Source organism: Lithobates pipiens, unplaced genomic scaffold (genome assembly GCF_037356315.1).
Source record: "Lithobates pipiens isolate NorthernLeopardFrog02 unplaced genomic scaffold, aLitPip1_a1.2 Scaffold_19, whole genome shotgun sequence".
Classification (NCBI taxonomy): domain Eukaryota; kingdom Metazoa; phylum Chordata; class Amphibia; order Anura; family Ranidae; genus Lithobates; species Lithobates pipiens.
The window spans coordinates 238,694,606-238,722,433 of NW_027507764.1; the positions used below are offsets into that span (position 1 = coordinate 238,694,606).

General features: G+C 44.9%; 1 protein-coding gene across 1 annotated transcript in view; it reads left to right on the forward strand.

Moving 5' to 3' along the window:
• Positions 1-10,600: 10,600 nt before the first annotated feature.
• The window catches only part of SLC12A7 (solute carrier family 12 member 7), a 684,227-nt gene continuing 666,999 nt past the window's right edge, over positions 10,601-27,828 (forward strand). Inside the window, exon 1 of the mRNA XM_077491822.1 lies at positions 10,601-10,909. Coding sequence (XP_077347948.1) covers positions 10,720-10,909 — 190 coding nt within the window. The 5' untranslated portion in view covers positions 10,601-10,719. The remainder of the gene's footprint in view (positions 10,910-27,828) is intronic.

The following is a 27,828-nucleotide window of genomic DNA, read 5'->3' on the forward strand; positions in this document are numbered from 1 at the left end:
GGAAGATGGAAAAAGGTCCAACTGTGATGCTGGAACTGGCTCAGGCTCTGGCTGAACAATGGTTGGGGCAAGAGTGAACAGTGACAGAATTGTGTGGGCACTGGAGTCCTGTAAGCCATCACAGAGGTCCAATCAAGTTGTTCTGTTGGCAGGAAAGTTGGAACAACAGTGAGAAGCTGAGGGGGAAAAGTAGCAGCGGTTGCTTGTGTGTTCTGTGAGAAGAGGGAGAGTGGAAAGTGGTGCTGTAGACAGGAAAGTGCTGTATTGAGAGAGAACAGGGGGGATGAGGGGGTAGGAACAAGTAGTGGGAAGTGTTTTACCTTAATGCAGGGAATGCATTAAGGTTAAAAATGTCTTGACTAAAGAACCACTTGAATTGTATCCTGGATGTGTCAGTAGTGCACGTCCAGGATACAATGAGTATATGGTTCCAGTATTGCTCCACGTGTTCTCTGGAATAGGTCTTCGATTAGTTGAGGACACCAGATGTACCACACATGCCTCAAAAAGTCATCAAAATACACAGGATGCATGTACAGTAGCATGTCCAGTCCTTCTGCCCCTCTGCTGACCCCTCTCCCCTAAAAACCCTTGTTTTTCGTAATTCCTCCTACCTAATTTTGATGCTTCAATGCTAGAAACTTGACTAGCACACTCAAACTAAACACACTTCTACTCTATAAAGCTTTAACCTTGGTGACCCCTGGAACACTCCTTCTCTCGCTGCCCTTTATATATCCCTTTGTCTTTTTCCACATTTAATTCCATCTTTCCCTTTATTTAATTCTAAATGTTTGCAATATCCCTCTTGACTATTTTAGTTACGGTGCTATAGCCAAAAATTGGCTACAGAGTGGTACTATGGTTCTGGGAGGGCATCCATAGGTAATTTCCCATAACCCCACCCCCTGCGGCGTGCATCAGGCACGCTCTGTGACCCAGCTGATCACAGATCTGGGACAAGGGCCAATCACAGCGGCCCATTACAATGTGATCAGTTGTGTCCAATCACAGCTAATTACATGCTAGCAGACTTGCTGGTTATCGGCAGTCCTTTCCTCACGCGGTTTGTCTGTGTGTTGAAAGGAGTGCCAATAGCCAGAAAGGCTGTCAGCACACTGTTTACACTGATTATCAGTGCAGTCCCATCAGTGCAGCTTATCAGTGCCCTTCAGTGAAGAAGAAAAATTACTTATTTGCAAACTTATATAACAGAAACATTTTTTTTTTCAAAATTGTTGGTCTTTTTTTGATGGTTTAGCAAAAATACTACCAAATGAAAGCTGTCTCAAAAAAACATTGCTAAAAATGTAATTTGGGTACAGTGTTGCCTGACCGCACAATTGACATTCAAAGTGCGACAGTACTGAAAGCTGAAAATTGGCCTGGATGGGAAGGGGGTGAAAGTTCCCAGTGGTTGACCACACAAAATTTGATCAGTGATATAGTAAAATTGAAAGGCACATAGGCTTTTGTATGGTCACAGTGCCGACCTAAAATTGTATTGATTGTTTACCTGGATGCACTATCTAATACAAAATTGCTGCCACTCTACATTACTCCGGATTACTATTATTTGATTATGTAACCAAACTCTTCAATAAACATTTTGAACAACAAAACGACATAAGTAGTTCATTTTTTACCCTGGGTATGCAGGATAAGGTAGGATGAGTAGGAGGGAGGGAATGTTTTGTAGGAATTTTTAGTGATAGGCTTAAATACCACAAGAAGTATGGCCAAAGCTTTTTTGGCCACAATTCTCTGGTGGGTCACAGGAGTACACTTACTTTTGCTCTCCGATGACCCAGAATCAGTGGATAGACAGCTAAAACCTACTGTCAGCTGATGTCACGGAGCCGCTGTAGGCTCTAAATTCTAAAAGGACCCCTCCCTATTGTCAATATCCACCCAGGCACCTGATTGACAGCTAACTCTGGCTCTCAGGGTGTGGCCGAGAGCGCCCCCTCTCTATCCCAAAGAGTGAACGTTGGAGGGGCAGATCAGAGAGCGGTGATTACTCAGTTCTCGGGCTTAGGGCCTGTGGGGGGGGGGGGGGGGGGGGAGTGTTACAGCTGTAGCAGCACAGTGATGCTGTAGCATAGAGGCAACTATAGATGTTTGCAGGGCCGTCTTTATTATTGACTGGACCCTGGGTAAACATTTTCTTGGGCCCCTTCTTCCATGCAATTTTGCTCGCCACATGCTTTAAGACATACAATAAATAGCAGCTAGACTCAAAATCAGTTTGCTGAATAAGATCAGGCAGCAATTGCGATTGGTTGCCAGAGGTTACAGTGTATCATTACCACTCACTGACTGGCTGCTAGAGGTTACAGCACACATTTTGACTCACTGATTGTTTGGTCAAGGTTACAGCACATGACTTCTGCTTGTTGATTGGTTGCTAGAGATTACTGTGCATCAATATTGCTCACTGATTGATTGCTAGAGGTTACTGGACATCTATACCACTCACAAATTGATTGCTAGAGGTTACTGCACATTATTACTGCTTATTGATTGGTTGCTAGAGTTTACTGCATATCCTTACCGCTCAATTATTGGTTGCAAGAGGTTAGTGCACAGGATTACTGCTCACTGATTGGTTGCTAAAGGTTACAGCACATCATCTCCTCACTGCCTGCACACTATGGATTGAGGAGGTGAGGGGGTCCATCAATAGACAGAAAACTCCTAGGAATTCTGGGACTCCTGGGATCAGTGGCAATGCTGGGGGTTGATGGGATCAGTGGCAGTGGTGGGGGAATGAGATTAGTTAGGAGGCAGTAAACTGTGACAAATTCTGAATCATGTAGAGCAAAGCTGGAAATCTTTGGCAAGTTTATAGTGGGGGATTCTACCAATGTAATGGGGAATTTACAGTGACTACCAATGTGAGGGGGGATTTACACTGACCATGAATGTGAGGGGGGATTTGCACTGACCACCATGTATCAGGGGATTTAATGCCACCCACCAATACAAAAGAGGAATTTCTGCGCTGACACCAATGTAATAAGAGCATTTACACCAACCACCAGTGTAAGGGGGAATATACAATGACCTCCATGTAAACAGGAATTTATACTGACAACCATTTTCAAGGAGATTTGTATTGACCACCAATGTAAGGTGAAAATTCTACACCGACCACCAATGTTAGGGGGGATTTACACTAAACACCAATGTAAAGGGGGATTTACACTGACCACCAGTGTAAGGGCAATTCCGCACTTACCACCAATGTAAAGGAAAATGTACACTGATCACCAAAGTAATGGGGGATTTTACATCAACAGCCAAAAAAGGGAGATTTCTACACTGGCCACCAATAGAAGGGGATTTACACTCCCCACCAATTTAAAGGGGGCTTCTACATGGACCACCAATGTAACGGAGGATTCAAAACTGACCACAAATGCAAATTTGGATTTTTTTAACGATTACCGATTCAAAGAGGAGTTTATACACTGGCCACTAATGTAATGGTGATTTACCCTGACCATTAATGTAACAGGAGCATTCACAGTAACCACCAATTTAAAGAGGGATTTACACTGACCACAAATGTAAGGGGGACCTTCACACTGGCCACTAGTGTGCATGAAAGCAATGTACACCAAGACCAATGTAATAAGAAGATTTACACTGACTACCAATGTAACTGAGACATTTAGCCTGTGTTCACATTTGTGTGTGTTGGGAATACATGCAAAAATTGCTTTCCTGACACCACAGAAACATGCTGCCCTTTAGCAGATACACAGAAGTGCCATTAATTGTTAATGAAACCCTCATGTATCAACTGAGATGTGCGTATTCACATGCACCAAAATTCAGGGTGCTGTGGCACCCTGTTCTTTTGAAGAAGGGTTCCACCTCCAATTTGCTTACCTTTGCAGAATAGGCTGATGTTAGGCTTAATTACTATAGTTGTAGGCAGGACTTTTAAGCATGCTCCTTTACCTCCCCAGTGGGCAGCATTCAGCAGAAGTGAAGTCTGCAGGTGAGTCACCTGTACAGGACAATAGGGCAGCAGCAACAGAACTTTACACTTAGATATCGGGACACAGCACGGGACTAACATTTCAAGGGATAAGGGAATTTAAACTAGGATAGTTGGCAAGTGTGAGGCAGCTGCTTTGGGCCCCACAACAATGATGGGGCCCAGGGCAGCTGTCCCTTTTGCCCTGCCTTAAAAACGACCATGGATGTTTGTTTTTTTCTATTCTCATACTTCTCCCTTAAAGCAGATCTTTTACTGTATCCCCTCATCGGGTGACTTTGGAGGGCAACTTTGCAGCAGCTTTGGATAGGTGTGACTAAAGCCGCGTACACACGGGCGGACTGTCTGGCCTACTTAGTCCGCCGAAACACATTTCAGTGGACAGTCCGCTCGTGTGTGGGCTTCAGCGGACTTTTTCAGCGTGCAGTCTGGCGGACTAAGTATTTCGGAATTTCCGTAATACTGTCCGTCGGACTCGCATTTCGGCGGACAATCCGCCCGTGTGTGCCAGTCCGCCGTACTTTTGAAATGAGCGGACTTTTCCCGCCCGGAGAAAAGTCCGCTCATTTCGAGCGGGTATCCAGGTAGGCGGGGCTCGCGAAGGAGACGTCACTGGCCCCGCCGCCTGGTATGGACTTAAAGGGGAACCCCAACGCCGAAAAAAATCGGCGTGGGGGTCCCCCCCAAGTCCAAGACAGACCCTTGTCCGAGCACGCTACCCGGCCGGCCAGGAAAGGGGGGCGAGAGAGCGCCCCCCCTCCTGAGCCGTACCAGGCCGCGTGCCCTCAACATGGGGGTGTGCCTTGGGGAAGGGGGGGCCGCGCGGCCCCCCCACCCCAAAGCACCTTGTCCCCATGTTGATGAGGACAAGGGCCTCTTCCCGACAACCCTGGCCGTTGGTTGTCGGGGTCTGCGGGCGGGGGGCTTATCGGAATCCGGGAGCCCCCTTTAATAAGGGGGCCCCCGGATACCGGCCCCCCACCCTATGTGAATGAGTATGGGGTACAATGTACCCCTACCCATTCACCTGTAAAATAAAAGTACCAAAAAAAACACAACACACGAGATAAAATACTTTATTGCACAGCTCCGGGGGTCTTCCGTCTTCGGGGGTCTTCTCGCCGGACTCCTCCGCTATCTTCTTGTAGCTCTTTTGCTAGCGGAGGAGTCCGGCTTTCTTCCTCGCCGCCGGCCTCTTCTCCCGACTTCGGGGGTCTTGTCCCCCTCTTCGGTTCTTCTGCCGGGCCACCGCGCCTTCTTATAGCTCTTTTACAGGCGGTGGCCTGGTCTTCTGTCGCCGCCGTCGCCGCCGTCGCCGCCGCCGCCTTCCGTTCTTCTTCTTCTTCTTCTCCAGGAGATGTTGCCTCGACGATCTCTCCGGCCAGAATGCCAGGGACGCACTGCGCGGCCACTTATATAGGGACAAGGGGCGGTGTCACATGGCTTTATGTCACATGGGCTGGTCACATGGGTTGATGTCACATGGGGACTATGACATCGTAAGGGGGCGGGGTCACCATGTGACACCAACCCATGTGACATAAAGCCATGTGACACGTGGAGGCAACATCTCCTGGAGAAGAAGAAGAAGAAGAAGAAGAAGAACGGAAGGCGGCGACGGCGGCGACAGAAGACCGGGCCACCGCCTGTAAAAGAGCTATAAGAAGGCGCGGTGGCCCGGCAGAAGAACCGAAGAGGGGGACAAGACCCCCGAAGTCGGGAGAAGAGGCCGGCGGCGAGGAAGAAAGCCGGACTCCTCCGCTAGCAAAAGAGCTACAAGAAGATAGCGGAGGAGTCCGGCGAGAAGACCCCCAAAGACGGAAGACCCCCGGAGCTGTGCAATAAAGTATTTTATCTCGTGTGTTGTGTTTTTTTTGGTACTTTTATTTTACAGGTGAATGGGTAGGGGTACATTGTACCCCATACTCATTCACATAGGGTGGGGGGCCGGTATCCGGGGGCCCCCTTATTAAATTCCGATAAGCCCCCCGCCCGCAGACCCAGACAACCAACGGCCAGGGTTGTCGGGAAGAGGCCCTTGTCCTCATCAACATGGGGACAAGGTGCTTTGGGTGGGGGGGCCGCGCGGCCCCCCCTTCCCCAAGGCACCCCCCCATGTTGAGGGCACGCGGCCTGGTACGGCTCAGGAGGGGGGGGCGCTCGCTCGCCCCCCTTTCCTGGCCGGCCGGGTAGCGTGCTCGGACAAGGGTCTGTTGTGGACTTGGGGGGACCCCCACGCCGATTTTTTTCGGCGTTGGGGTTCCCCTTTAAGTCCATACCAGGCGGCGGGGCCAGCGACGTCTCCCTCGCGGGCCCCGCCTACCTGGAGACGCGCTCGAAATGAGCGGACTTTCCTCCGCGTGTGTGGGCGAGTCCGTTCATTTCAAAAGTAGGGCGGATAGTATGGCGGACTTAGTACGCCGTATTAGTCCGCTCAAAAAGTGGTGTGTGTGGTCAAGTCCGTTCATTCGAAAGTATGACGGACTGTCCGTCGGATTGTCTGACGGACTAAGTTGGCCAGACAGTCCGCCCCGTGTGTACGCGGCTTTAGATTGTTGTCCCTCTACAACGTCAGACGCACTGTTGCATGTAAAACATTCAGGTTACGGCTTTCATGCAACTATTGACATTTAACATTGAAGTCTATAGCCCTCATGTTGCACACACGTAGGACCAAAGTGTGCATGAACTACTCTGAAGTCGCTCCAACTTTAAGTTACACATATATGAATGGTTATCATTGGAAAACATGGGGTACAACTTGTCATGCAACACTGGTGTCCAAAGTTTCATGACAAGGTGCACAAGTGTGAATGGGCTGTAAAGCTTTAATTATTTTTTTAGCTAAATTCTGTGTAGCAATACCCCCGCATAAGGGCTCCGGGTAAATGGCTCCCCTATTCCTGCACAGCCATGCAACACGCATTATAAACATGCATCCAGACACAGGAATCTGTTGTTTTTGTTAGATAGGGTATAAGCACTATGGGATGCCCAACTTGAAGAACAACGGATGAGGAAAACTTCCTTCCTATGTACAGAGAAAAGATCCTAGACTGCTCTCCTTTGTTAGACACACCCAGTCTCTTGGATCAGTGGCAAAGTTCCTTATGGGTTAGGAGCTCTCAGTCCCTTTGGACAGTAGCACAAAATATTGAAAAGCTGCATGCAGGAGTATCTCCTCTCCTCTTGTAGAACTGTTCCCAGCTCCACCACTTGCAGGAACTACCAGCCCTCCTGGCTGCATGACTACCAGCACACCCGGCTGCTCCAAAGATCTCCCAGGACAAGGGATAAAGGGTTAAGTACAGTGCTGTCCTTTGAAAGCTTGCTACATATGGCAGTCTCTCCCCTTGTGAATCCCTGGGTGTGCTGATGTACACCCATCAGGAGGGGATGGGCGCACTGGTGGGAGACCCCAGAAGAGGAAAATTGGGGCTGCTCTGTGCAAAACCATTACACAGACCAGGTAAGTATGACATGTTTGTTATTTTGTTGAAAAAAAAAAATAATAATAAAAAGCTTTACACTCACTTTGTTGTAACAAAGTTACTGCTGAATAAACAGGTCCGTAGCAGAAATTTAGAAGTTCTCTGATCCATACAGGAGCGGTGCAATTTGTCACAGGCTGCAACCACTGGACACAGCCCATGACTGAAAACTGTACAGGCCCACTGGCGGTACCATGTGGCCGCTGTAACCAATCACAAGTCACATGACAGTTGTAAACAATTGATGGCTTCCTTCCATTGTGTTCAATGTTTTGCTAGCTGTGATTGATCACAGTGCTTACATGGTACAGACTGGGTTAATCCCGGCCCATCTGTGCCATGTGATCTGTTTTAGCTAATCACAACAAAACAAACTGAATGAATCGATTTTATTGAGTAAAATGCTTGCATATAGCAATGAAACTCATTGCTATAAGCAAACCTAATGTGTAAAAAATGTTTTTTAAAAGTACTGATCACCTCCCCTGAGTAGTACAATGTTACTATGGTAACATTATTTTGCTTTGGTCAAAGTATGTTAAATAAAAAAATGAATTAAAAAAATGTAAATGTGCCCAGTATTGAAGTGGTTAATCAAATAATCTGGAATAGATTATTATAATAAAATATTTATTACAATAAAATATTCACCCTAATAGTATAAATAGAAATTATTTTTAACCTCTTCAGGACCGCCCCACGCATATATACTGTGGCAGGGTGGCCATCCTGTGCAAAATCACATACCTGTACGTGATTTCGAGTTCCGGGTCTGGGGCGCGCATACACGTCACCGGCAACCGGCTCCTGCTGTGATTGGACAGAGTGGGAGCCAATCAGCAGACCCGCTGTTCACCGCACACCACGATCGTTACTGAGAGAGGAAAAACTGTGGTCTGGGAGTGCTTCCTAACTGAGTGTGTGTGTGTGTGTGTGTGTGGGGGGGGGGGGGGGTGCTTTGAATGGAGGAAGACATAGTTACATAGTAGGTGAGGTTGAAAAAAGACACAAGTCCATCAAGTCCAACCTATGTGTGTGATTATATGTCAGTAGGTAGGTAAACAAGGCAGATCTCTGTTCTGTGAGAGGGGAAGATCTGTCTTCCCCACAGTTAGAAAGCACTCCCAGGGAATACATTTTACCCTTTGATTGCCCCTGATGTTAACCATTTCCCTGCCAGTGTCATTACTACAGTGACAGTGCATATTTGTTAGCACCGATCACTGTATTGGTGTCACTGGTGCCCAAAAAGTGTCACTTAAGCTACTTTCACATTGGGGCTTCGGCGGCAATAGTGCTAAAGAGTCGCTCATTTTAGCGGCGCTTTAGTGCTATTTAAGAAGCGCTTTTTCGACCGCTAGCGGGGTACTTTCAACCCCTGAAAGTGGCCGAAGAAGGGGTTAAGACCGCCCATATTGCGGCACTTTACATGAATGAATTCATTCCAATTGGCAGGGGCGGTGTAGGAGTGATGTATACAGCACTCCTACACCGCCCCAAAGATGCTGCTTGGAGGACTTTTTTTCCCATCCCTCAAGCACACTGCCTTTTATGCCTCCCCAGAGTGAAAGCCGAGTGCTGTCATACTGGGGCAGTTTTCAGGCGCTATTTTTAGAGCTAAAACTCCTGAAAACTGCCTCAGTATAAAAGCAGCCTAGAGGCCCATACACACTATTAGATTTTCTGAAGATTTTTGTCTTCAGATTTACCAAAACCATGTAGTGCAAGGGCCTGCCTGATTGCATACAAATTGAAACTATTATGCCCTGTACACACGGTCGGAATTTCCAACAGAAAATTTGCGATCGGATCGTGTTGTCGGAAAATCCGATCGTATGTGGGCTCCATCTGACTTTTTCCGTCAAAATTTCCGACACACAAAGTTTGAGAGCAGGATCTAAAATGTTCCCACAACAAAATCCGATCGTTTAAATTCCGATCGTGTGTAGACAATTCCGATGGACAAAGTGCCACTCATGCCCGAAATACAATAAGAGACCACAGCTATTGGCTACTTTCCCGTTTATAGTCCCGATGTACGTGGTTTACGTCACCTCGTTAAGAACGATCGGATTTTCTGACAACTTTGTCCAACCATGTGTATGGGGCTGCACAGTGGTGTAGTGGTTAGCGCTCTCACCTAGCAGTAAAAAGGGTTGCTGGTTTAAATTCGCAACCACGACACTACCTGCCTGGAGTTTGCATGTTCTCCTTGTGCCTGCATGGGTTTCCTCCGGGTACTCCGGCTTCCTCCCACAATCCAAAGACTTGCAGGTAGGTTAATTGACTTCTGTCCCAAATTGGCCCTAATATATGAATGGGGACTTGGATTGTGGGCTCCTTGTGGGTAGGGACCGATGTGAGTGTGTGAAGGGACAATTGTAGACACTCAGGTTGAACTGGATGGACCGGTGTCTTTTTTCAACCTTACTAACTATGTATGCAAAAAACCCAATGGATTTTGTGTACAGGGCATTAAGGTTTAAACCTTTATATTATATGGTTTTGGTAATTCTGAAGACAAAATCTGCAAAAAATGGAATAGTGTGTATGGCTTTAGTGTCAGATCTGTCTGCTGCAGTGTAGCAGTCTCGCTAAAAATCACAGATCGCCGCCATTACTAGTAAAAATAAAAATTCCATAAATCTATCCCATCGTTTGTAGACGCTATAACCAATAAATATACACTTATTGGGATTTCTTTTACCACAAAATATGTAGAAGAATACATATTGGCCTAAATTGATGAAGAAATTTTGAGGTGTTACTTTTTTTGGGGATATGTATTATAGCAGTAAGTAAAAAATATCGTTTTTTTCAAAATTATAGCACAAAAACCGCAGAGGTGATCAAATCCCACCAAAAGAAACCTGTTTGTGGTAAGAAAAGGATGCCAATTTTATTTGGGTACAACGTCACACCCACGATTGTGCAATTGTCAGTTAAAAGTGATGCAGCGCCGTACTGCAAAAAAGTGGCCTGAAGATGTTAAAAGTAAAGCAGTCCTGTTGTGTGTGACACCTCTGACACTCAGGTTGTCATTGTAGTCAGGACTGATAAAGACAATAGAAGGAAGCTGACGTGAGGAGCCCCTTGTGTGAGAGGAGGAGCTGTGAGGCGGCTCAGCACATGGTGCCTGGAGAGATCCTCTCAGTGTCGGTGGATGGACTCATTGCACAGCCAAGAACTTTCTAGTGCTGTGTGAGTGAAGGAAACTCCATGACGAAGCGCTTTGTGGTGACCCCGGCTCTCACTGGGGAAGTGGATAGTAAAGGAGATGTAGAGGAGGAGGAGGACGCTGCCCGTTTCTACCAAGAAAACCCCGAAAACAGCAATTACCATTTACTGAACGATGAGGAGTCCGTACCTGTGCCCATCCTGGAATATTCCAGAGAGCCCAATAGATACGGTAAGGAGAGCATTATTACACCTTGTAGTGGACAGAGGATGGGGCTTCTGTCTAGGTAATCTGCACCGGCTGGGAATATCAGTTCTATGTCAGTGTATACCGGTGTGTACTTCTTATGAGCCTCCCTGGGGGTGACCCCTGTTTATCAGATGACAGGCGGTGGGACAGCCGTCACTTTACACAAGTCGCCATGAGTACATTGTGATCTATTATGAGCTGTTGTATCTTAATACCTCTTTCCAGGGCAAGCACGTCATTATCTCCTGAAGGCGTCTGTTTCTGAGTGATAGTGCTGTGTGCAGCCTTAGTCACAGTAAACAAATGACAATGGAAGGATGGCTGCACACTGTAATCCCTACAACAGTGCTTGTCAGTTTATGAGCTAAAGGGGGTCCCAACTGCGGCCACTGACATCACCAGAGGGCCGCATAATCTTCTGTATATGTAATGCTTGAGACTGCAGACCTAATAGAGGAAATGAGGGCAGTGGCGGCTTGGGCGGTGGGAAAGAGATTTGCCCCCTGCTTGCTGTCTACTGGTTGGTCTGGCCCTTGCCGCCATCTATCTGGAAGGCAACGGCTCCTGTGTCCTCTCCTCCATCAACGGCGGCTTCTGTGGCGTGGTTCCTCCCCTCCTTCAAGGCATCCAATAGGATCGCCTGTGCTTTGAGCCATCAGGTGACGGGCCTTCCTGATTGGCCAGAAGGAGGATCAGTGTTACAATAGTGAATATTCATTTGTTATCGTAACACACCTGGGGGGCTTGGTTTGCATCCTCTGCGCCCCGAGCCCACCCTATTTTGAAGCCTTTGGCTTAAGACCCCTTTCACACCAAGGGCGTTTTGCAGGCGCTATAGCGTTTAGAAATAGCGCCTGCAATCCACCCTAAAACAGCTGCACCATTGTCTGTAGTGTGAAAGCCCAAGGGCTTTCACACTGCAGCGGTGTGCTGGCAGGACGTCAGGAAAAGTCCTGCCAGCAGCTTCTTTGGAGCGGCGTGTTTACCGCTCCTCCACCGCTGCTCCCCATTGAAATCAATGGGGCAGCGCTATAATACCGCCGAGAAAACTCTGCTATTGTGGTGTATTGCCGGCATTTTTAACCCTTTCTCGGGCGCTAGCGGTGGCAAAAGCGCCCCGCTAGCAGCCCAAATGCGCCGCAAATCCGCGGTAAAATGCCACTAAAAATAGCGGCGTTTTACCACTGACGCTATGGGCGGCGTGGTGTGAAAGGGGTCTTAATCAGGTGCTTCAAAAAAAAAAAAACAGAAGCATGGATGGGGGGTAGGGCAGCGCCCGTGCACCCTTAATGGACAGGCTGAATGAGGATCAGAGAGGGGGAACAGGCTACATTTTTGGCTGGGAATGCGCTACAGAAGACCATGCCAAACTGGGAACATGTTACATGAAGCTGATAGAGATCATTCTTCCCACTACAGTCAGCTGAGGTCTGAGGTCCACACAAAGCCTCTGGCCAACAGGTTGGACACCAGAGCCCTAGAACAAAAATGGATATTGTTGCAGCTTACCAGTCCTCAGATGTGGTGGCTGCATTAGTTTTCTTTTTTTTTTCACACTTTTTCATTTATTAACATTATACTTACCTGAAATGATTTTGCGCAGAACAGCCTGCATCCTCCTCTTCTCGGGTCCTTCATCAGAGCTCCTGGCCCCTCCCTACTATCGAGTGCCCCCACAGCAAGCAGCTTGCTATGGGAGCCCCTGAGCCAAGCCACAGCTCCCTGTGTCCACGGTTCGGCCCCGTCCTCTCTCTCTCCTGATTGGCTAACTGACTTACTATAGGGGTACCCAAGCCGAGCCGCAGCTCTGTGTATCTAATCAGACATGGCCCGCCCCCTCTCTCTCCTCATTGCATAACTGACTTTGACAGCAGTGGGAGCCAATGGCGCTACTGCTGTGCCTCAGTCAATCAGGAGGGAGAGTTCCAGATGGCCGAGGCATTAGTGGACAACGCTGGATAGAGATGGGGCTTGGATAAGTATTTAGTATCATGCTTCCTTTCTTGTGTGAATAAGACATAGTGGCATTCAACAGGCCCCAGGACAACGGCAGGCGTGACAAAATGTGGTGGGAGGAGGCTGACGTCACCGCGTTCATGCAGGTCCCGGAGTGACGGGCTGCTATCGAGAGCTGGCAATACTTATTTAAATAAAGTAACCCAGGATTTTACACTATGGAAGCTTTTATGTCTTTTTGGGGATCAATGGGCAACATGTGCCCCTGAAAGATTACATTTGGTGAAGGCACTGGGATCACCATTCCATCTCTCAAAAGGCCTGGCCTGGGTATTAAGCCACAAGCGAGTGTGATCTCCTGTAATAGGATATCATTTGCAGCAGTGTGTGCAGAGGTGGAGGTCATTATCTATTTTAACCAGGATTCTTGGATGTATCGTGTGTTAATTTCACATTTGAAAATCACCTTAAGAGCCCTTTCACACTGCCAGCGCCCAAAAAACGCTGATAAAGCGCCACTTAAACTAGCTGCACTTTACCAGCGTTTTTCAAGCGCTGTAGGGGCGCTTTTGACCCCTGCTAGTGGCAGGACAGGAGTTGACAACCACTGATTAACCGTTTGCCGACCGCCTCACACCCATATACCTCGGCAGAAGGGCTGGTACAGGCAAACTAACGTACCTGTATGTTGCCCTTCAAGGGGAGGCCAGCAGGAGCACGCATGGCAAGCCCCATGGGTCGGGTCGCGGGTCCCGTGGACTTGATCGATGCGGAGATATCCGCGATCGTCTCACAGAGAGGAAGAACGGGGAAATGTAATGTAAACAAGCCAAGCATCTCCCCGTTCTGCCTAGTGACAGTGTCGCTGATCTCTGCTCCCTGACGCGCGTAGCCACGCACTCCCACAGTTAGAATCACTCCCCAGGACATACTTAACCCCTACACTACCCCCTAGTGGTTAACCCCTTCTCTGCCAGTGCCATTTACTCAGGAATTAGTGCATTTGTATAGCACCGATTGCTGTATAAATGACAGTGGTCCCAAAAATTTGTCAAAAATGTCCAACGTGTTTGCCATAATGTTGCAGTCATGATAAAAATCGCTGATCGCCAGCATTACTAGTAAAAAAATAAATAAAAATGCCATAAAACTATCCCCTATCTTGTAAACGCTATAACTTTTGTGCAAACCAATCATTAAACACTTATTGCTATTTTTTTACCAAAAAATAAACTAAACTGAGGAAAAAAAAAGTTTCTATCATTTTGGGGGATATTTATTATAGAAAAAATAATAAGCTGCGCTGAGTGCACTATAAATTAGAGCAAAATAAAGTAACAATGTAAATACAATACTGTTCTACCCCCAACTGATGGGGGAGCTGTGTATACCAAAGTATAAAAACAAATAGTGTCATTAATATTCACTGCCCTACCCTTAGGTGGGCAGACCACAAACTTAGTGTCCAGTGATATAATATAAATCAGATGATCAAATCTGAAAAAACACCCCGTGAACACAAAGAGTCTCTATGAACATACAAATTGGTAAACAGAGAAAAAGTCCAGCTGTAATGAATTAAATACAAATGGGATCCTCCATAAGGCTGGGTTCACACCGCCGCGGCAGCGAGAACCGGATGTGATTCGCACCGCACTGCAGTGCAAATCACATCCGATCTCTGTGCGATGCGAGTTCAGCCATACAGATAGTATGGCTGAATTCGCATCGCACCCACCGCAAACTCGCACGGGACCCTTTTTTTTGGTCCGCAGCAGAATCGGATCGCATGGGTGTTCACACCATGCGATCCGATTCCTGTCCGAGTTTGCAGATCGCACTGCGATATGCGGACTGATCTGGGGGTGTCATTAACATTTCACTGACACTCCCAGCAGTCCGCATAGGGCAGTGTGAACTGCCGGCGGGAGGCATGCGATGCGGGAACCCGCCGCGGATTCGCGGCGTTCCCGCATCGCTCCGGTATGAACCTAGCCTTAACGAAAAGTGTTCAGTCCACCACCATATGTCTAAAATCACTTCTTACCGGAAATTCATGACCCCCCCACTACAGAGGGTCACAATGAGCATATAGGTATGTAATCGTCCCCCACTCCAAAGGAATCCTTCTTACTCGCCTTGCACTACGTTTTCATATGTAAATGACTGGCTACGTTTTCATGGGATACCTCTCATATGTTTGGAAGGCTCAAGATGTGCACCATAAAAGAGAGATCGAGCTCCAATAGTGTAAAACCCTTTATTGTAAAAACGTAAGAAATATAAAATAACACTTACAATAAAAATGGAGTTTCAAAGCCTTAAGTCTGTTGCGCCGGCCGGACGCACACCGACAAACCCGTCCTGCCTGGACACCGAACACAAGGTGACGTTAGCGTGTCGCTCAGCCCTGAGCTAGGTGTTTGTGTTCACAGGGTTTTTTTTCAGATGTGATCATCTGATTTATATTATATCACTGGACACTAAGTTTGTGGTCTGCCCACCTATGGGTAGGGCAGTGAATATTAATGACACTATTTGTTTTTATACTTTGGTATACACAGCTCCCCCATCAGTTGGGGGTAGAACAGTATTGTATTTACATTGTCACTTTATTTTGCTCTAATTTATAGTGCACTCAGTGCAGCTTATTATTTTTTCTATTTTGTTCATTTCTGTAATTATGTGATACAGCTAAGCCGCAGCTGAACTCAGTCCTTTGAGATTAATTTGTTATACATTGTTTATTCACCTTAGCACAGTTTGGTTCTCCCCCTTTTTTTCGATATTTATTATAGCAAAATGTAAAAAATGCTTTTTTTTTTTTGTTTGTTTATAGCGCAAAAAATAAACACAGGGGTGATCAAATACCACCAAAACAATGCTCTATTTGTGGGAAACAAAGGACATCAATTTTGTTTGGGAGCCACATCGCACGATGGTGCAATTGTGAGTTAAAGCGACTCAGTGCTGAATCGCAAAAAGTGCTCTGGTCAGGAAGGGGGTAAATTATTCCGGGGCTGAAGTGGATAAAAGCATAGTTCTTTACCAAAAAAACTGCTAAGGCAGTGGTCATCAACCCTGTCCTCAGGGCCCACTAACAGGCCAGGTTTTATGTATTACCTTGGGGAGATGCAGACTAGAATACTGCAATCACTGAGCAGCAAATGATAACACCTGTGATGCATTTCAGTTATCTTGCAAACTTGGCCTGTTGGTGGGCCCTGAGGACATGGTTGATGACCACTGTGCTAAGGGACATTTGTAGATAAAAAAAAAAAAAAAAAAAAAAAAAAAAAAAAAAAAAAACGATTTGAATAATGCCCTTGCTGTAGGTGTGGGCCATTTACATGAAGCCTGACTGGAATATTTGTAGGATATTGCTCAGAGAAGCCTAGTGTTACTGCCCAGGCCCACCATCACAGGAGCGAGCGCTCAAGTTAACGGCACAGGCTGTTAACGCTAAAGCGCTGCTCATTTTAGAGATGCTTTTCGGGCATTAGTGGGGCTCTTTTAACCCCAAAAAAGGGTTAAATACTCCAGTTTTGCAGTGCTTTCACACCGCTTTTCAGGCGCTTTCATTCCAATTGGCAGGGTGTTTTGGGAGTGCACAGCACTCCCAACCTGCCACAAAGATGCTGCTTGCAGGCCTTTTGGGAACGCCACGCAAGCGCACCGTCCGTGTGTAAAAAGTCACACTGGAACGAATGGGGGGTGGTTTTCTGAGCTTAACAGAGCCTATTTCCAGCGCCAAAGCACCTGAAAACCGCCCCAGTGTGAAAGGGGTCTAACAGAAGTGCACTGGAGGTTTGAACTGTTGAACTGCAAGCAACAGATTGCCTGCTAGTCCATGGAACAACAAGTGACAGATCAGATACAGGTAGCAACCTTGTATGTCTGTGGAACCAGTAACTGGTCACTGTAGAACTACAGACACTACAGGTGACAGATAAGCTTTGAAGCTATTTGACAAAAATGTGACAAAAATATTGATTCTGTTTCTTTAAAGCAGTGCTTTTGCTGTGTAATTTGGCCCCCTGTATCACCTGAAATACCTGGGTGATCCTGTCAGTTTCTGCCCTCCCCTCTGTACGTTGACTCTGATTATATCAGGGCTGCTGAGCCCTGACACCATTTTCAGCGTACGTTCCTTCGTCAGCTGCAGACCTGCTCTCTGTGTCTGTGTCTCCATCTGTGCTCCTCCCCTCCTGCTCTAATAAAAAAACTGTGTGTTTCTTCTATAGTTCCGTCTATTATATAAGATTAAGCTCCCCAGTAGATGTCATTTTTAAAAATATGCGGTATAATAGCTTACTGCAGAGCACCATTCAGCACTAATGTGACTGCCCGCTGATCTCCTCCCCTCTTCTCCTCATCTTGGCTAACGCCAGCAAGGGTTTCCCAGCACACCCCCCTGCAGCTATCAGATCGGGACAGGAGACCGACGGGCAGTCAGCTAAGCTATTATACCGCATATTTTTAAAAATTATGTCCACTGGGGAGCTTAGTGTTATATACCAGAGGGAACTATAGAAGAACATTTTTGACATTTAACAAACACTTTAATTGGGAGACTTGTCATCCAAGCGCAATGGGCACCTTTAGGGATGCTATACAACAAACATTTTCACAAAGATTAGCAAGAAACAAAAGATCTGTTTAATGCTTGACTATATAATCACACCACTGGGACTTTGTTACGTTTATATATAGACTTATCTAAATGCAGAACACGTTAAAGGGATTGTAAAGTGAATTATTATTTTTTTTTTAAATAACAAACATGTTATACTTACCTCCACTGTGCAGCTCGTTTTGCACAGAGTGGCCCTGAACCTGCTCTTCTGGGGTCCCTCGGCGGCTGTCTCGGCTTCCTCCCGCAGGTGCTTCTCACATTCATGCGAGCTCCCTCGCCTGGTGAGAAGCATCTGCGGACGCACTCCCGTGATACAGCCGGCGGCTATAGCCGCTCGCTGTATCACACGGCCCCGCCCCCCGGCGCTCCGCGTCAGTGGATGTGATTGACAGCAGCGCGAGCCAATGGCTGCACTGCTTTCGATCAACTCCAGCCAATCAGCGGCCAGGCTGAACGGTGGAAAGGACGTCGGGGGACAAGCGCGGGACTTTCGAGGGGTGAGGTAAGTAAAACGGGGGGCTGGGGGCGCAGGCACTGTCAGGTGTTTTTTCACCTTAATACATAGAATGCATTAAGGTGAAAAAACATTTACCTTTACAACCCCTTTGGATCTGTGGATCTCTGTAAAAACATTGATCTGTGTTCTCTGTAAAGGCTGCAATTTTCCCCTATGGGCTCACCTTTCTGGGGTAAAGTTATACTCAGGATTCACAAGACTTCAGACAGCGGGTGGTTTTTAAAACAGATATACAGCCAGCTTTATTGTAAAAGGTTTCAGGTATCAAAAGAAACAGAAAACGGCTCCTGTCTGGTCAGGCACTAACAATACTATGCAGTTACTTCGCTATCTAAAAGGTGGGCTAGATCTAGTCATTTAAAAAAAAATTCAAGTTTCCAGAGATCTTACACACACGGTCTTTTTGCATCTCTCATCGGATACCTTCCTGTGTCTCAGGACAGAGCTCTGCTCTTCTCAAGTCACTGTGTTTAAGAAACGGATATGGCAATGGATATGTGAAAAGGTATCTAAATTACTCAGATTGCTGATTACTGGTACTATTTGTGCTAAAATAAAAAATATTCAATAAAAACGTGTCAATGAATTAAAGTGTTTGTTCACCATTGGCAGAAGTCTGCCAGGCAAAATAGGAGTTGGAAGCTCTGGTGCACGAGAAGAACTATGATTTAACTGGTATTGCTGAATCTTGGCTTCATTCTTCTCATGACTGGGCTATTAATATTCCTGGCTATGCTCTCTTTTGGTAAGATGAGGTAAAACGGAGGGGTGGTGTTTGTCTGTATGTCAAAAGTGATCTCAAAGAGAGTGTGAAAGAGGACCTAGTTGATGAAGAGCGTGATAAGTCTGAAGCATTATGGGTGGAAATGTACATGAGTGTGCGTACTACAAAGGTTATCATTGGAGTTTGTTATAGACCTCCCCCACAGAAAGAAAGACCTGGGACAGTTATAATAATGGGGGATTTTAACTCCCCGGAACAGCTAAAGGGCAAAAATGTATAAACCTATTACAAGACAATTTTATGGTGCAGTTTATTAAGGCCCCAACTAGGAATGATGCTCTGCTGGACCTGGTGATCTCAAACCATGCTGAGCTTTTTACCAATATTCATATAAAAGAACATTTGGGTAGCAGTGACCATAACATGATTTCATTTAATGTTAGCTGTAAGCAACAAACACACAGTACATCTGGAAATTATTCACAGCGCTTCGATTTTTCCACATTTTGTTATGTTACAGCCTTATTCCAAAATGGATTAAAATGATTATTTTCCTCAAAATTCTACAAACAATACCCCATAATGACAATGTAAAAGAAGGTGTTTGTTGTTAAAAATAAAACAAAAACAAACAAAAAAAAATCATATGTACATGAGTATTCGCAGCCTTTGCTCAATACTTTTTTGAAGCACCTTTGGCACCAATTACAGCCTCAAGTCTTTTTTGAGTATGATGCTACTAGCTTGGCACACCTATTTCTGGGCAGTTTCTCCCATTCTTCTTTGCAGGAGCTGTCAGGTTGGATGTGGAGCATTGGTGCACAGCCATTTTCAGATCTCTCCAGAGATGTTCAATCAGGTTCAAATCAGGGCTTTGGCTGGGCCACTCAAGGACATTCGCAGAGTTTTCTCATAGCCACTTCTTTGTTATCTTGGCTGTGTGCTTGGGGTCGTTGTCCTGTTGGAAGATGAACCTTCACCCCAGTCTGAGGTCCAGATCACTCTGGAGCAGATTTTCATAAAGGATGTCTATGTACATTGCTGCATTCATCTTTCCCTTGATCCTGACTAGTCTCCCAGTTCATGTCGCTGAAAAACATCCCCACAGCATGATGTTGCCACCACCATGCTTCACTGTAAGGCTAGTGAATATTTTTGGATGCACTGTAGGGGAAATATAATAACGCTTAACTTTTATGCCGCGTACACACGACCTGTTTTTCTGTCAGAATAAAAACTGACGGTTTTTCTGACTGAGTTCCGCTGAAACGGACTTGCGTACACACACAATCGCATCAAAGTCCGATCATTTAGAATGCGGTGACGTACAACATGTACGAAGGGACTAGAAAAAGATAGATAGCCAGTAGCCAATAGCTGCCCTTGCTTCGTTTCTGGTTAGTCGGAATAGCATACAGACAAAAGTTTTTTCCGTTAGGAATTGATTCTGTTGGAAAGATTTAAAACATGTTCTATTTCTAGGTCTGTTAGAATTTTCGAAAGAAAAAGTCCGCTGAAGCCCACACATGATCGGAATAACCGGGTGTACGCGGCATAAGAGAGCACATTTTCCAAGTTGAGGGCTGCTTTCAAAGACATAGACTGGGAGGAAAGTATTGGCATTTATGAACACAGGACAGAAATGGAAATTCTTTAAAAAGCCTGTATGCAAAATCACCTCAAAGTATATTCCCATGGTCAATAAGTTTAAAAGGCTAAAAATAAAACAAAAAAATGTGGCTCATGGCCAAAGTTAAAAAAGCTATAAATAAGAGAAGAGCTTTTAAAAAAAAATATAAAAACGAAGAAACACTTTCATTGTTCAAATGTTACAAAGAATATAACAGAATATGTAAAAAGGAATTTAACGATGCAAACAACAGATTGCAAAAGATAGTGGGACAAACCCCAAAAAATTCTTCAACTATATTACTGTATTTATTGGCGTATAACACACACTTTTTCCCCCTTAAAATCAGGGGAAAATCGTGTGTTTCCGTGTTATATGCCGATATAGGGCTGCCTCGGAGGTGAAGGAGGGAACGAGCACCACCAAAATAGACATAGCTGCGATCTCCTTTGTACTCAGCTGGGCTCGCAGTCACGCCCAGTCCCATCTCCTAGCATTGACGTCCCCCCCATTGGACCAGTGTTATGTCCATCATAAGGGCCGGGCCAAGGGGTGGGACTGAGAGCCAAGTACACAGGAGATTAGACTCTGTCTATTTTGGCAATAACAAAACTGCAGATGGGCACTGATTAGGCTGCAATGATGGTCAAGGCTGCAGATGGGCGCTGATCAGATTGCAATGGTGGCCAATGCTGCAGATGGGCACTGATTAGGCTGAATGATGGGCAAGGCTGCAGATGGGCGCTGATCAGATTGCAATGGTGGCCAATGCTGCAGATGGGCACTGATCAGACTGCAATGATGGACAAGGCTGCAGATGGGCACTGATTAGGCTGCAATGATGGTCAAGGCTGCAGATGGGCACTGATCAGGCTGCAATGATGGGCAAGGCTGCAGATGGGCACTGATCATGCAACAATGATGGGCAATGGCAAGGCTGCAGATGGACACTGATCAGGCTTCATTAATGGGCAATGGCAAGGCTGCATTGATGGGCACGGACTCTTATTTTGCTTCAAAATTCTTCATTTAAAATGTAAGTTTTTTTTTTTTTGTTTTGTTTTGTTTTTTCCTGTAACTTACCTCTTAAAATGAAGGTGCATGTTATACGCCGATAAATTCAGTATTAGTAAATAGGTCAGGTTTGAGCATGTAGGCCCTTTACAAAATAATCTGGAGTGGGTGACTGGGGACAAAGAGAAAGCAAATTAAATATTTTCTTCAACTCTGTGTACAGTGCATCTGGAAAGTATTCACAGCTCTTCACTTTTTCCACATTTTATGTCACAGCCTTATTCCAAAATGGATTCAATTCAATATTTTCCTCAAGATTCGACAAACAATACCTCCATAATGACAACGTGAAAGAAGTTTGTTTGAAATTTTATAAATTTATTTTTAAAAAAAATCACATACACACACACACACACACACACACACACACACACAAGTATTCACAGCCTTTGCCATGACACCCAAAATTTAGCTCAGGTGCATCCTATTTCCACTGATCATCCTTGAGATGTTCTACAACTTGGATTGGAGTCCACCTGTGGTAAATTCAGTGGATTGGACATGATTTGGAAAGGCACACACCTGTCTATATAAGGTCCCACAGTTAACAGTGCATATCGGAGCACAAACCAAGCCATGAAGTCCAATGAATTGTCTGTAGACCTCTGAGACAGGATTGCATTGAGGCATAGATCTGGGGAAGAGTACAGAAAAATTTCTGCAGCATTGAAGGTCCCTGTGAGTACAGTGAGTACAGTCTCCATCATCTGTAAATGGAAGAAGTTTGGAACCACCAGCACTCTTCCTAGAGCGGGCCACCTTCCAGAAGAACAACCATCTCTGCAGCACTCCACCAATCAGGCTTGTATAGTAAAGTGACCAGAAGGAAGCCACTCCTCAATAAAAGGCACACGACAGCCCATCTGGAGTATCCCAAAAGGCACCTGAAGGACTCTCAGACCATGAGAAAAAATTCTCTGCTCTGATGAAACAAAGATTTATCTTTTTGGCCTGAATGGCAAGTGTCATGTCTGGAGGAAGCCAGGGACCGCTCATCGCCTGGCCAATACCTATCCCTACAGTGAAGCGTGGTGGCAGCATCATGCTGTGGGGATGTTTTTCAGCAGCATGAACTGGAAGACTTGTTAGGGTCAAGGTAATGTACAGAGACATACTTGATGAAAACCTGCTCCAGAGAGCTCTGGACCTCAGACTGGGGCGAAGGTTCATCTTCCAACAGGACAATGACCCTAAGCACACAGCCAAGATAACAAGGGAGTGGCTATGGGACTACTCTGTGAATGTCCTTGAGTGGCCCAGCCAGAGCCCAGACTTGAACCAGACAGAACATCTCTGGAGATATCTCCAAATGGCTGTGCACTGACGCTCCCTATGCAAAACCTGAAGGAGCCTGAGAGGTCCTGCAAAGAAGAATGGGAGAAAATTCCCAAAAATAGGTGTGCCAAGCTTAGTAGCATCATACTCAAAAAGATCTGAGGGTTTAATTGGTGCCAAAGGTGCTTCAACAAAGTATTGAGCAAAGGCTGTGTACATGAGATTTATTTTATTTTTAGTGAATTTGGAAAGATTTCAAACTTCTTTCCCGTTGTCATTATGGGGTATTGTTTGTAAAATTTTGAGGAAAATAATAAATTTTGGAATAAGGTTGTAACCTAACAAAATGTGGAAAAAGTGAAGTGCTGTGAATACTTTCCGGATGCACTGTATACAAAGGAGCATGGAGGAGCCCATGTCCATAATGGGGTTGGTATTGACACAGCCTCAAATGATCCACAATGACTCAAAAGTGATATGGTCCAGAAATATTTAGACAGAATCAAGGTGGATAAAGCATCAGAACCAAATGGCATCCACCCACAGATCCTAAAAAAATTGAGCTCTGTCATTTCCAAGCAATTGTTTCAAATTTTTAGGGACTCGTTAATGGCTGGTTAGTAGTCCACTAGTACCACTGGATTGGCGCAGGGCCAATGTGGTAACTATAGACCTGTTAGTCAGGAAGATAAAAGACTACATAGATTAAAATATTTTTTTTCAGTAAGAACTTAAGCAACAGACCGCATGGACTCATGAAAGACAAACCTGATTTATTTTTATGAGAAAGTAGGTAAGAAACCTTGGACAGAGGGGTGGCTGCAGACCTAGTATACTTGGATTTTGCAAAAACGTTTGACATAGTTCCCCACACACGGCTAATGTGTAAGGTTAATTTTACAGGCTTGGAAAGATCAGTTTGTAAATGGATAGAAAACTGGCAGAATCCAGAGAGTAGTGGTTAATGATTCTGATCAATGATGCACCTCAAGGTTTAGTGTTGGGACCCTTACTTTTTAATATCTTTATAAATAATAATGGGTCAGGGATTAAAAGTACCATTTCAGTCTTTGCAGATGACACCAAGCTATGCAGTGGTAACATCCTTACAGGATGTCTCCAACTGACCTCAAAGCACTTTCATTGGGCAACTATGTGGCGAAAGAGGTTTCATGTTGATAAATGTAAAGTTATGCATACATCATACACAGTAGGGGGAGTACAACTGAGGGAATCAATAGTGGAGAAGGATCTGGGGGTTTTGGTAGATCATAAGCTTAATAATGGCATGCAATGCCAAACTACATTTTCCAAAGCGAGCAAAGTCCTTTCTTGTATTAAGAGGTATGGACTCCAGAGAGAGATATCATTAGTGAGCCCCTGTACACACGGTCGGAGATTTCCACAACCAAATCCGTCGGATCTTGTCCGAAACTGTTGCATACTCACGGTCGGACAAAGTTGGCGAAAAATCCGATCTTTCAGAAGATCGTGGTTTCATTACGATGGGACTACATTCAGGCTAGTAGCCAATAGCTTTGATGTAGGAATTTGATCTGAGCATGCGTGGCACTTGGTCCGATCAAAATTCTCTACACATGATCGGAGTATGTCCGATCGGCCCAGTTGGTCGGGAAATATTTCCAACATGTTGGAAAATTGGGTCCGACGGATATTCCGACTGAATCAGTCCGATGCATACCACACACAGTCGGATTATCCGACGACACGGTCTGATAGGACACATTCCGACGGATTCTCTGACCGTGTGTACAAGGGCTAAGACCTCATCTGGAATATGCAGTTCAGTTTTAGGCACCGGTTCTCAAAAAGGATATTGGGGAACTGGAGAAAGTGCAGACCAAACTGATAAGAGGCATAAAGCAGCTTAGCTATAAAGAAAGATTAGAGGAAATGAATGCATTCTCTCTTGAAAAGAGGAGATTAAGGGGGAGGGGATCTGATCAACATGTACAGATACATAATTGGTCCATATAGTGAACTTGGTGTCAAGTTATTCACTTTAAGGCCATCACAAAGGAGAAGGGGGCACTCTTTACGTCTAGAGGAAAAGAGATTTCATCTCCAAATACAGAAAGGTTTCTTTACAGTAAGGGCTGTGAAAATGTAGAATGGACTCTCTCCAGAGGAGTTCCTGGCCAGCTCAGTATAATACTTTAAAAAAGGCCTGGATTATTTCCTAGGTGTAAATATTATAACTGGGTTAACATTTACTAACATTTATAGGTACAGTTGATCCAGGGAATATCCAATTGCCTCTCTGGGATCAGAAAGGATTTTTTTTCCCCCCCTGCTGTAGCAAATTGTATCATGCTTTGCTGTGGTTTTTCATCTTCTCCTGGATTAACTGGGTATAGGATTGTGTATATGGGATTGTATGGGTTGTGTTTTTGTTTTTTTGGGGGGGGGGTTTTTGGGTGAACTTTTTTTTTTCAACCTGACTAACTATGTTTACAAACTGTGTTTTGACCATAAACTTGAAGGCTTGCAGTGTCAAGATTTCTCTTTACTTTCAAACATTCATTTTAGGAATGTATAACCAGTTCGAATTGTCTGCTCAGTAGGTAATACCAGAGGGCTTCCAATGCTTATTTGATAGTCCGTCTCTCTCTTCAATGGTTCTCCCTCTCTCATAGCATAGTTTCTCTTATGTACAGTACAATAAGTTTCCCACTCAGATACACCACAGGATGCTCTTCACTGTCTGATCTTGGATAGCAATGCACCCACTCCCACCTTGGAGGCATCGGTCTCTACTACAAATTCTTGTAAAGTCAGGAGTAACTAAAGCTGGGTGTAGAGGGATCAAAAACTCAGCCCATTTAGCATGTACAGGACAAATTTCAAACTGTGTGTGACCCTCCCTGTTTCACCAAAGACAATCATTAGATCAAATTCTGTCAAACAGACAGACTAGGAAAATGTTTGTTGATCAGCAGCTGCAGCCAATTCCCTTGTATACTTTACAGCCAAGGAAGCTGCCATCTTGTATGCAGTTATGGTGCACATGTGATCAGTTATGATACCAGCAATTTGATGACCTGACAGTTCAGTTATAGAAAAAACAAATGTGGCAGTTATCATTCACGGCCATGAATGTAACTGTTTTGGGAAACCATTAAATTGATGGCTTTAATTCCTCTTTAAAGCAGAGTATACACAGTTTTCTTCGCTCAACAAACAGGTTGAAAGAGAGAAAAACTCATAGGACTTCCCGCCTATCAGAATGCCTTTATCAGCCCTGCAGTCATTGGCTGCATGGGCTGATCGAATGCTGGATTTCCAGCAGGACTGTTTGACAGAAATTGGTCTAATGACCATATTCTGTTAAACAGAGAGGGGGGTACACAAGGTCCAAAGGAGGTGATGTGGTGTTATTAGATGGGGAGGATTGCGAGACTGATTTGAGTTTCAAAAAAACTAGATAATCACCTGAATGACCACAACATACAGGGATGTACAAGGTAATACTGACATATACTCACACACATAAAAAAACTTGGAGAAAAGGCCCCAAGGGATACTGCGGGTAAGAAAATTTACAAGATATTGAGAACAATGGTGCTAGAAAAGTATAAAAATTATATAAATTTTATTCAGTAGCTAAATACAAAATGATATAGACAATAAACATCTAAAAACATTGGAATAGAACACATACAAATATGATGTAACAGCTGCTAAATGTTGAGACATACAAATATTGTAGACATAAAGTCGAATATAAGTGGTAGTCGCCACTTGTTGCGACCACCACTTACATTTGACTTTATGGGCTTGCTCCATATTTTCCAGAAGGGGAATGAAAGCTGCAATTCTATCTTGCAGCAATAAGATATGCCCAATGCTACTTTTGAAAGGCAAGGTCTTTCACTTCATGTTTATTTTGCAACATCTAACAAGTCTTTGGGGTACCTACCTTTAAAGTAAATCAAAAGATGAATAAAGGGTGGATGGCTGAGGAACTTGTTTGTACATGCAAACATATTTGTCTACTACTTTCTTTAACATGTTCTTAAGGGTCTTTATAGATCTTTCCACCACAGCATCAGTTTGGGTGTGGAGGTGTGAGATTTTAAACAGTTTCCAGAGTGACTCTAGACATAAAAAATGTGCCTGGTCAGTTTCACAATCGGACAAAAGTTTCCCAGCACACTTACCAGCTAGCCTGAAAAAAACATTGACCTTGGCTAAAAATTCACATTAAAACAGAGGGTTTAGAACCAGCGACCCTTTTTACTGCTAGGCGAGAGTGCTAACCACTACACCACTGTGCCGCCTTATAGGAGGAGGTAGGCAGAAAAAGGGAAGGGTAGATTTAGGGATTTTTAATCTAGCAGGTGTCAAGTTTTTAGAAACAGAGTTAAAAGTCCTGCAAGAAGGACTTAAATTTGCTCCTGCAATTTTTTTTAGATAAATTTGAAGTATATGTGGACATTGAAACATTTGCAAGGAAACTAAATATAAAATCTTTAATTATGGATTATCGATTTAAAAAATAAGGGACTTCATGATGACGCCATACTGGTGAAATGCATTGAGGTTGGGTCGCTGCTGTTTGTTCCAGGTTGCTACTGACCTCACATCCGGTTTAGGTGGAACGCACGCCGATTCCCTGGGGAGAATGGCTGGGCAAATCACTATATACACAGGCTAAATGAACTGGTGCAGGTCTGGACACAAATTAAGTGCATGAGACTGGCTTCATGTTAAATGTTGAATTTTTAATAAACGTGCTGCACTATCAATGTACTATTGTTTTTCTGGGGATTTATGATTCCGAATTGGATGTGAGAGGAAATATTGGATGCTGAGTACACTCTACCTTTCCTGACGATTTCAGTGTAAAAGCTGATGAGGTATTTGTGGCCACAAGAATCTGGTGACTCCCTGTACCCCACACGGTGGAGCACTTTGTTTTGTGGAGGCGAAGAGTTGTCGCTTTGTTATACAAAAAGCATGGTGGATGGGACGAATTCATAGATTTCCAATATAAGCACTGCACGGAAGCATTTTTGTTTATTTTGATAAAAGCGCAAAAAAAAATCTCAAAATAACACACTTCCCC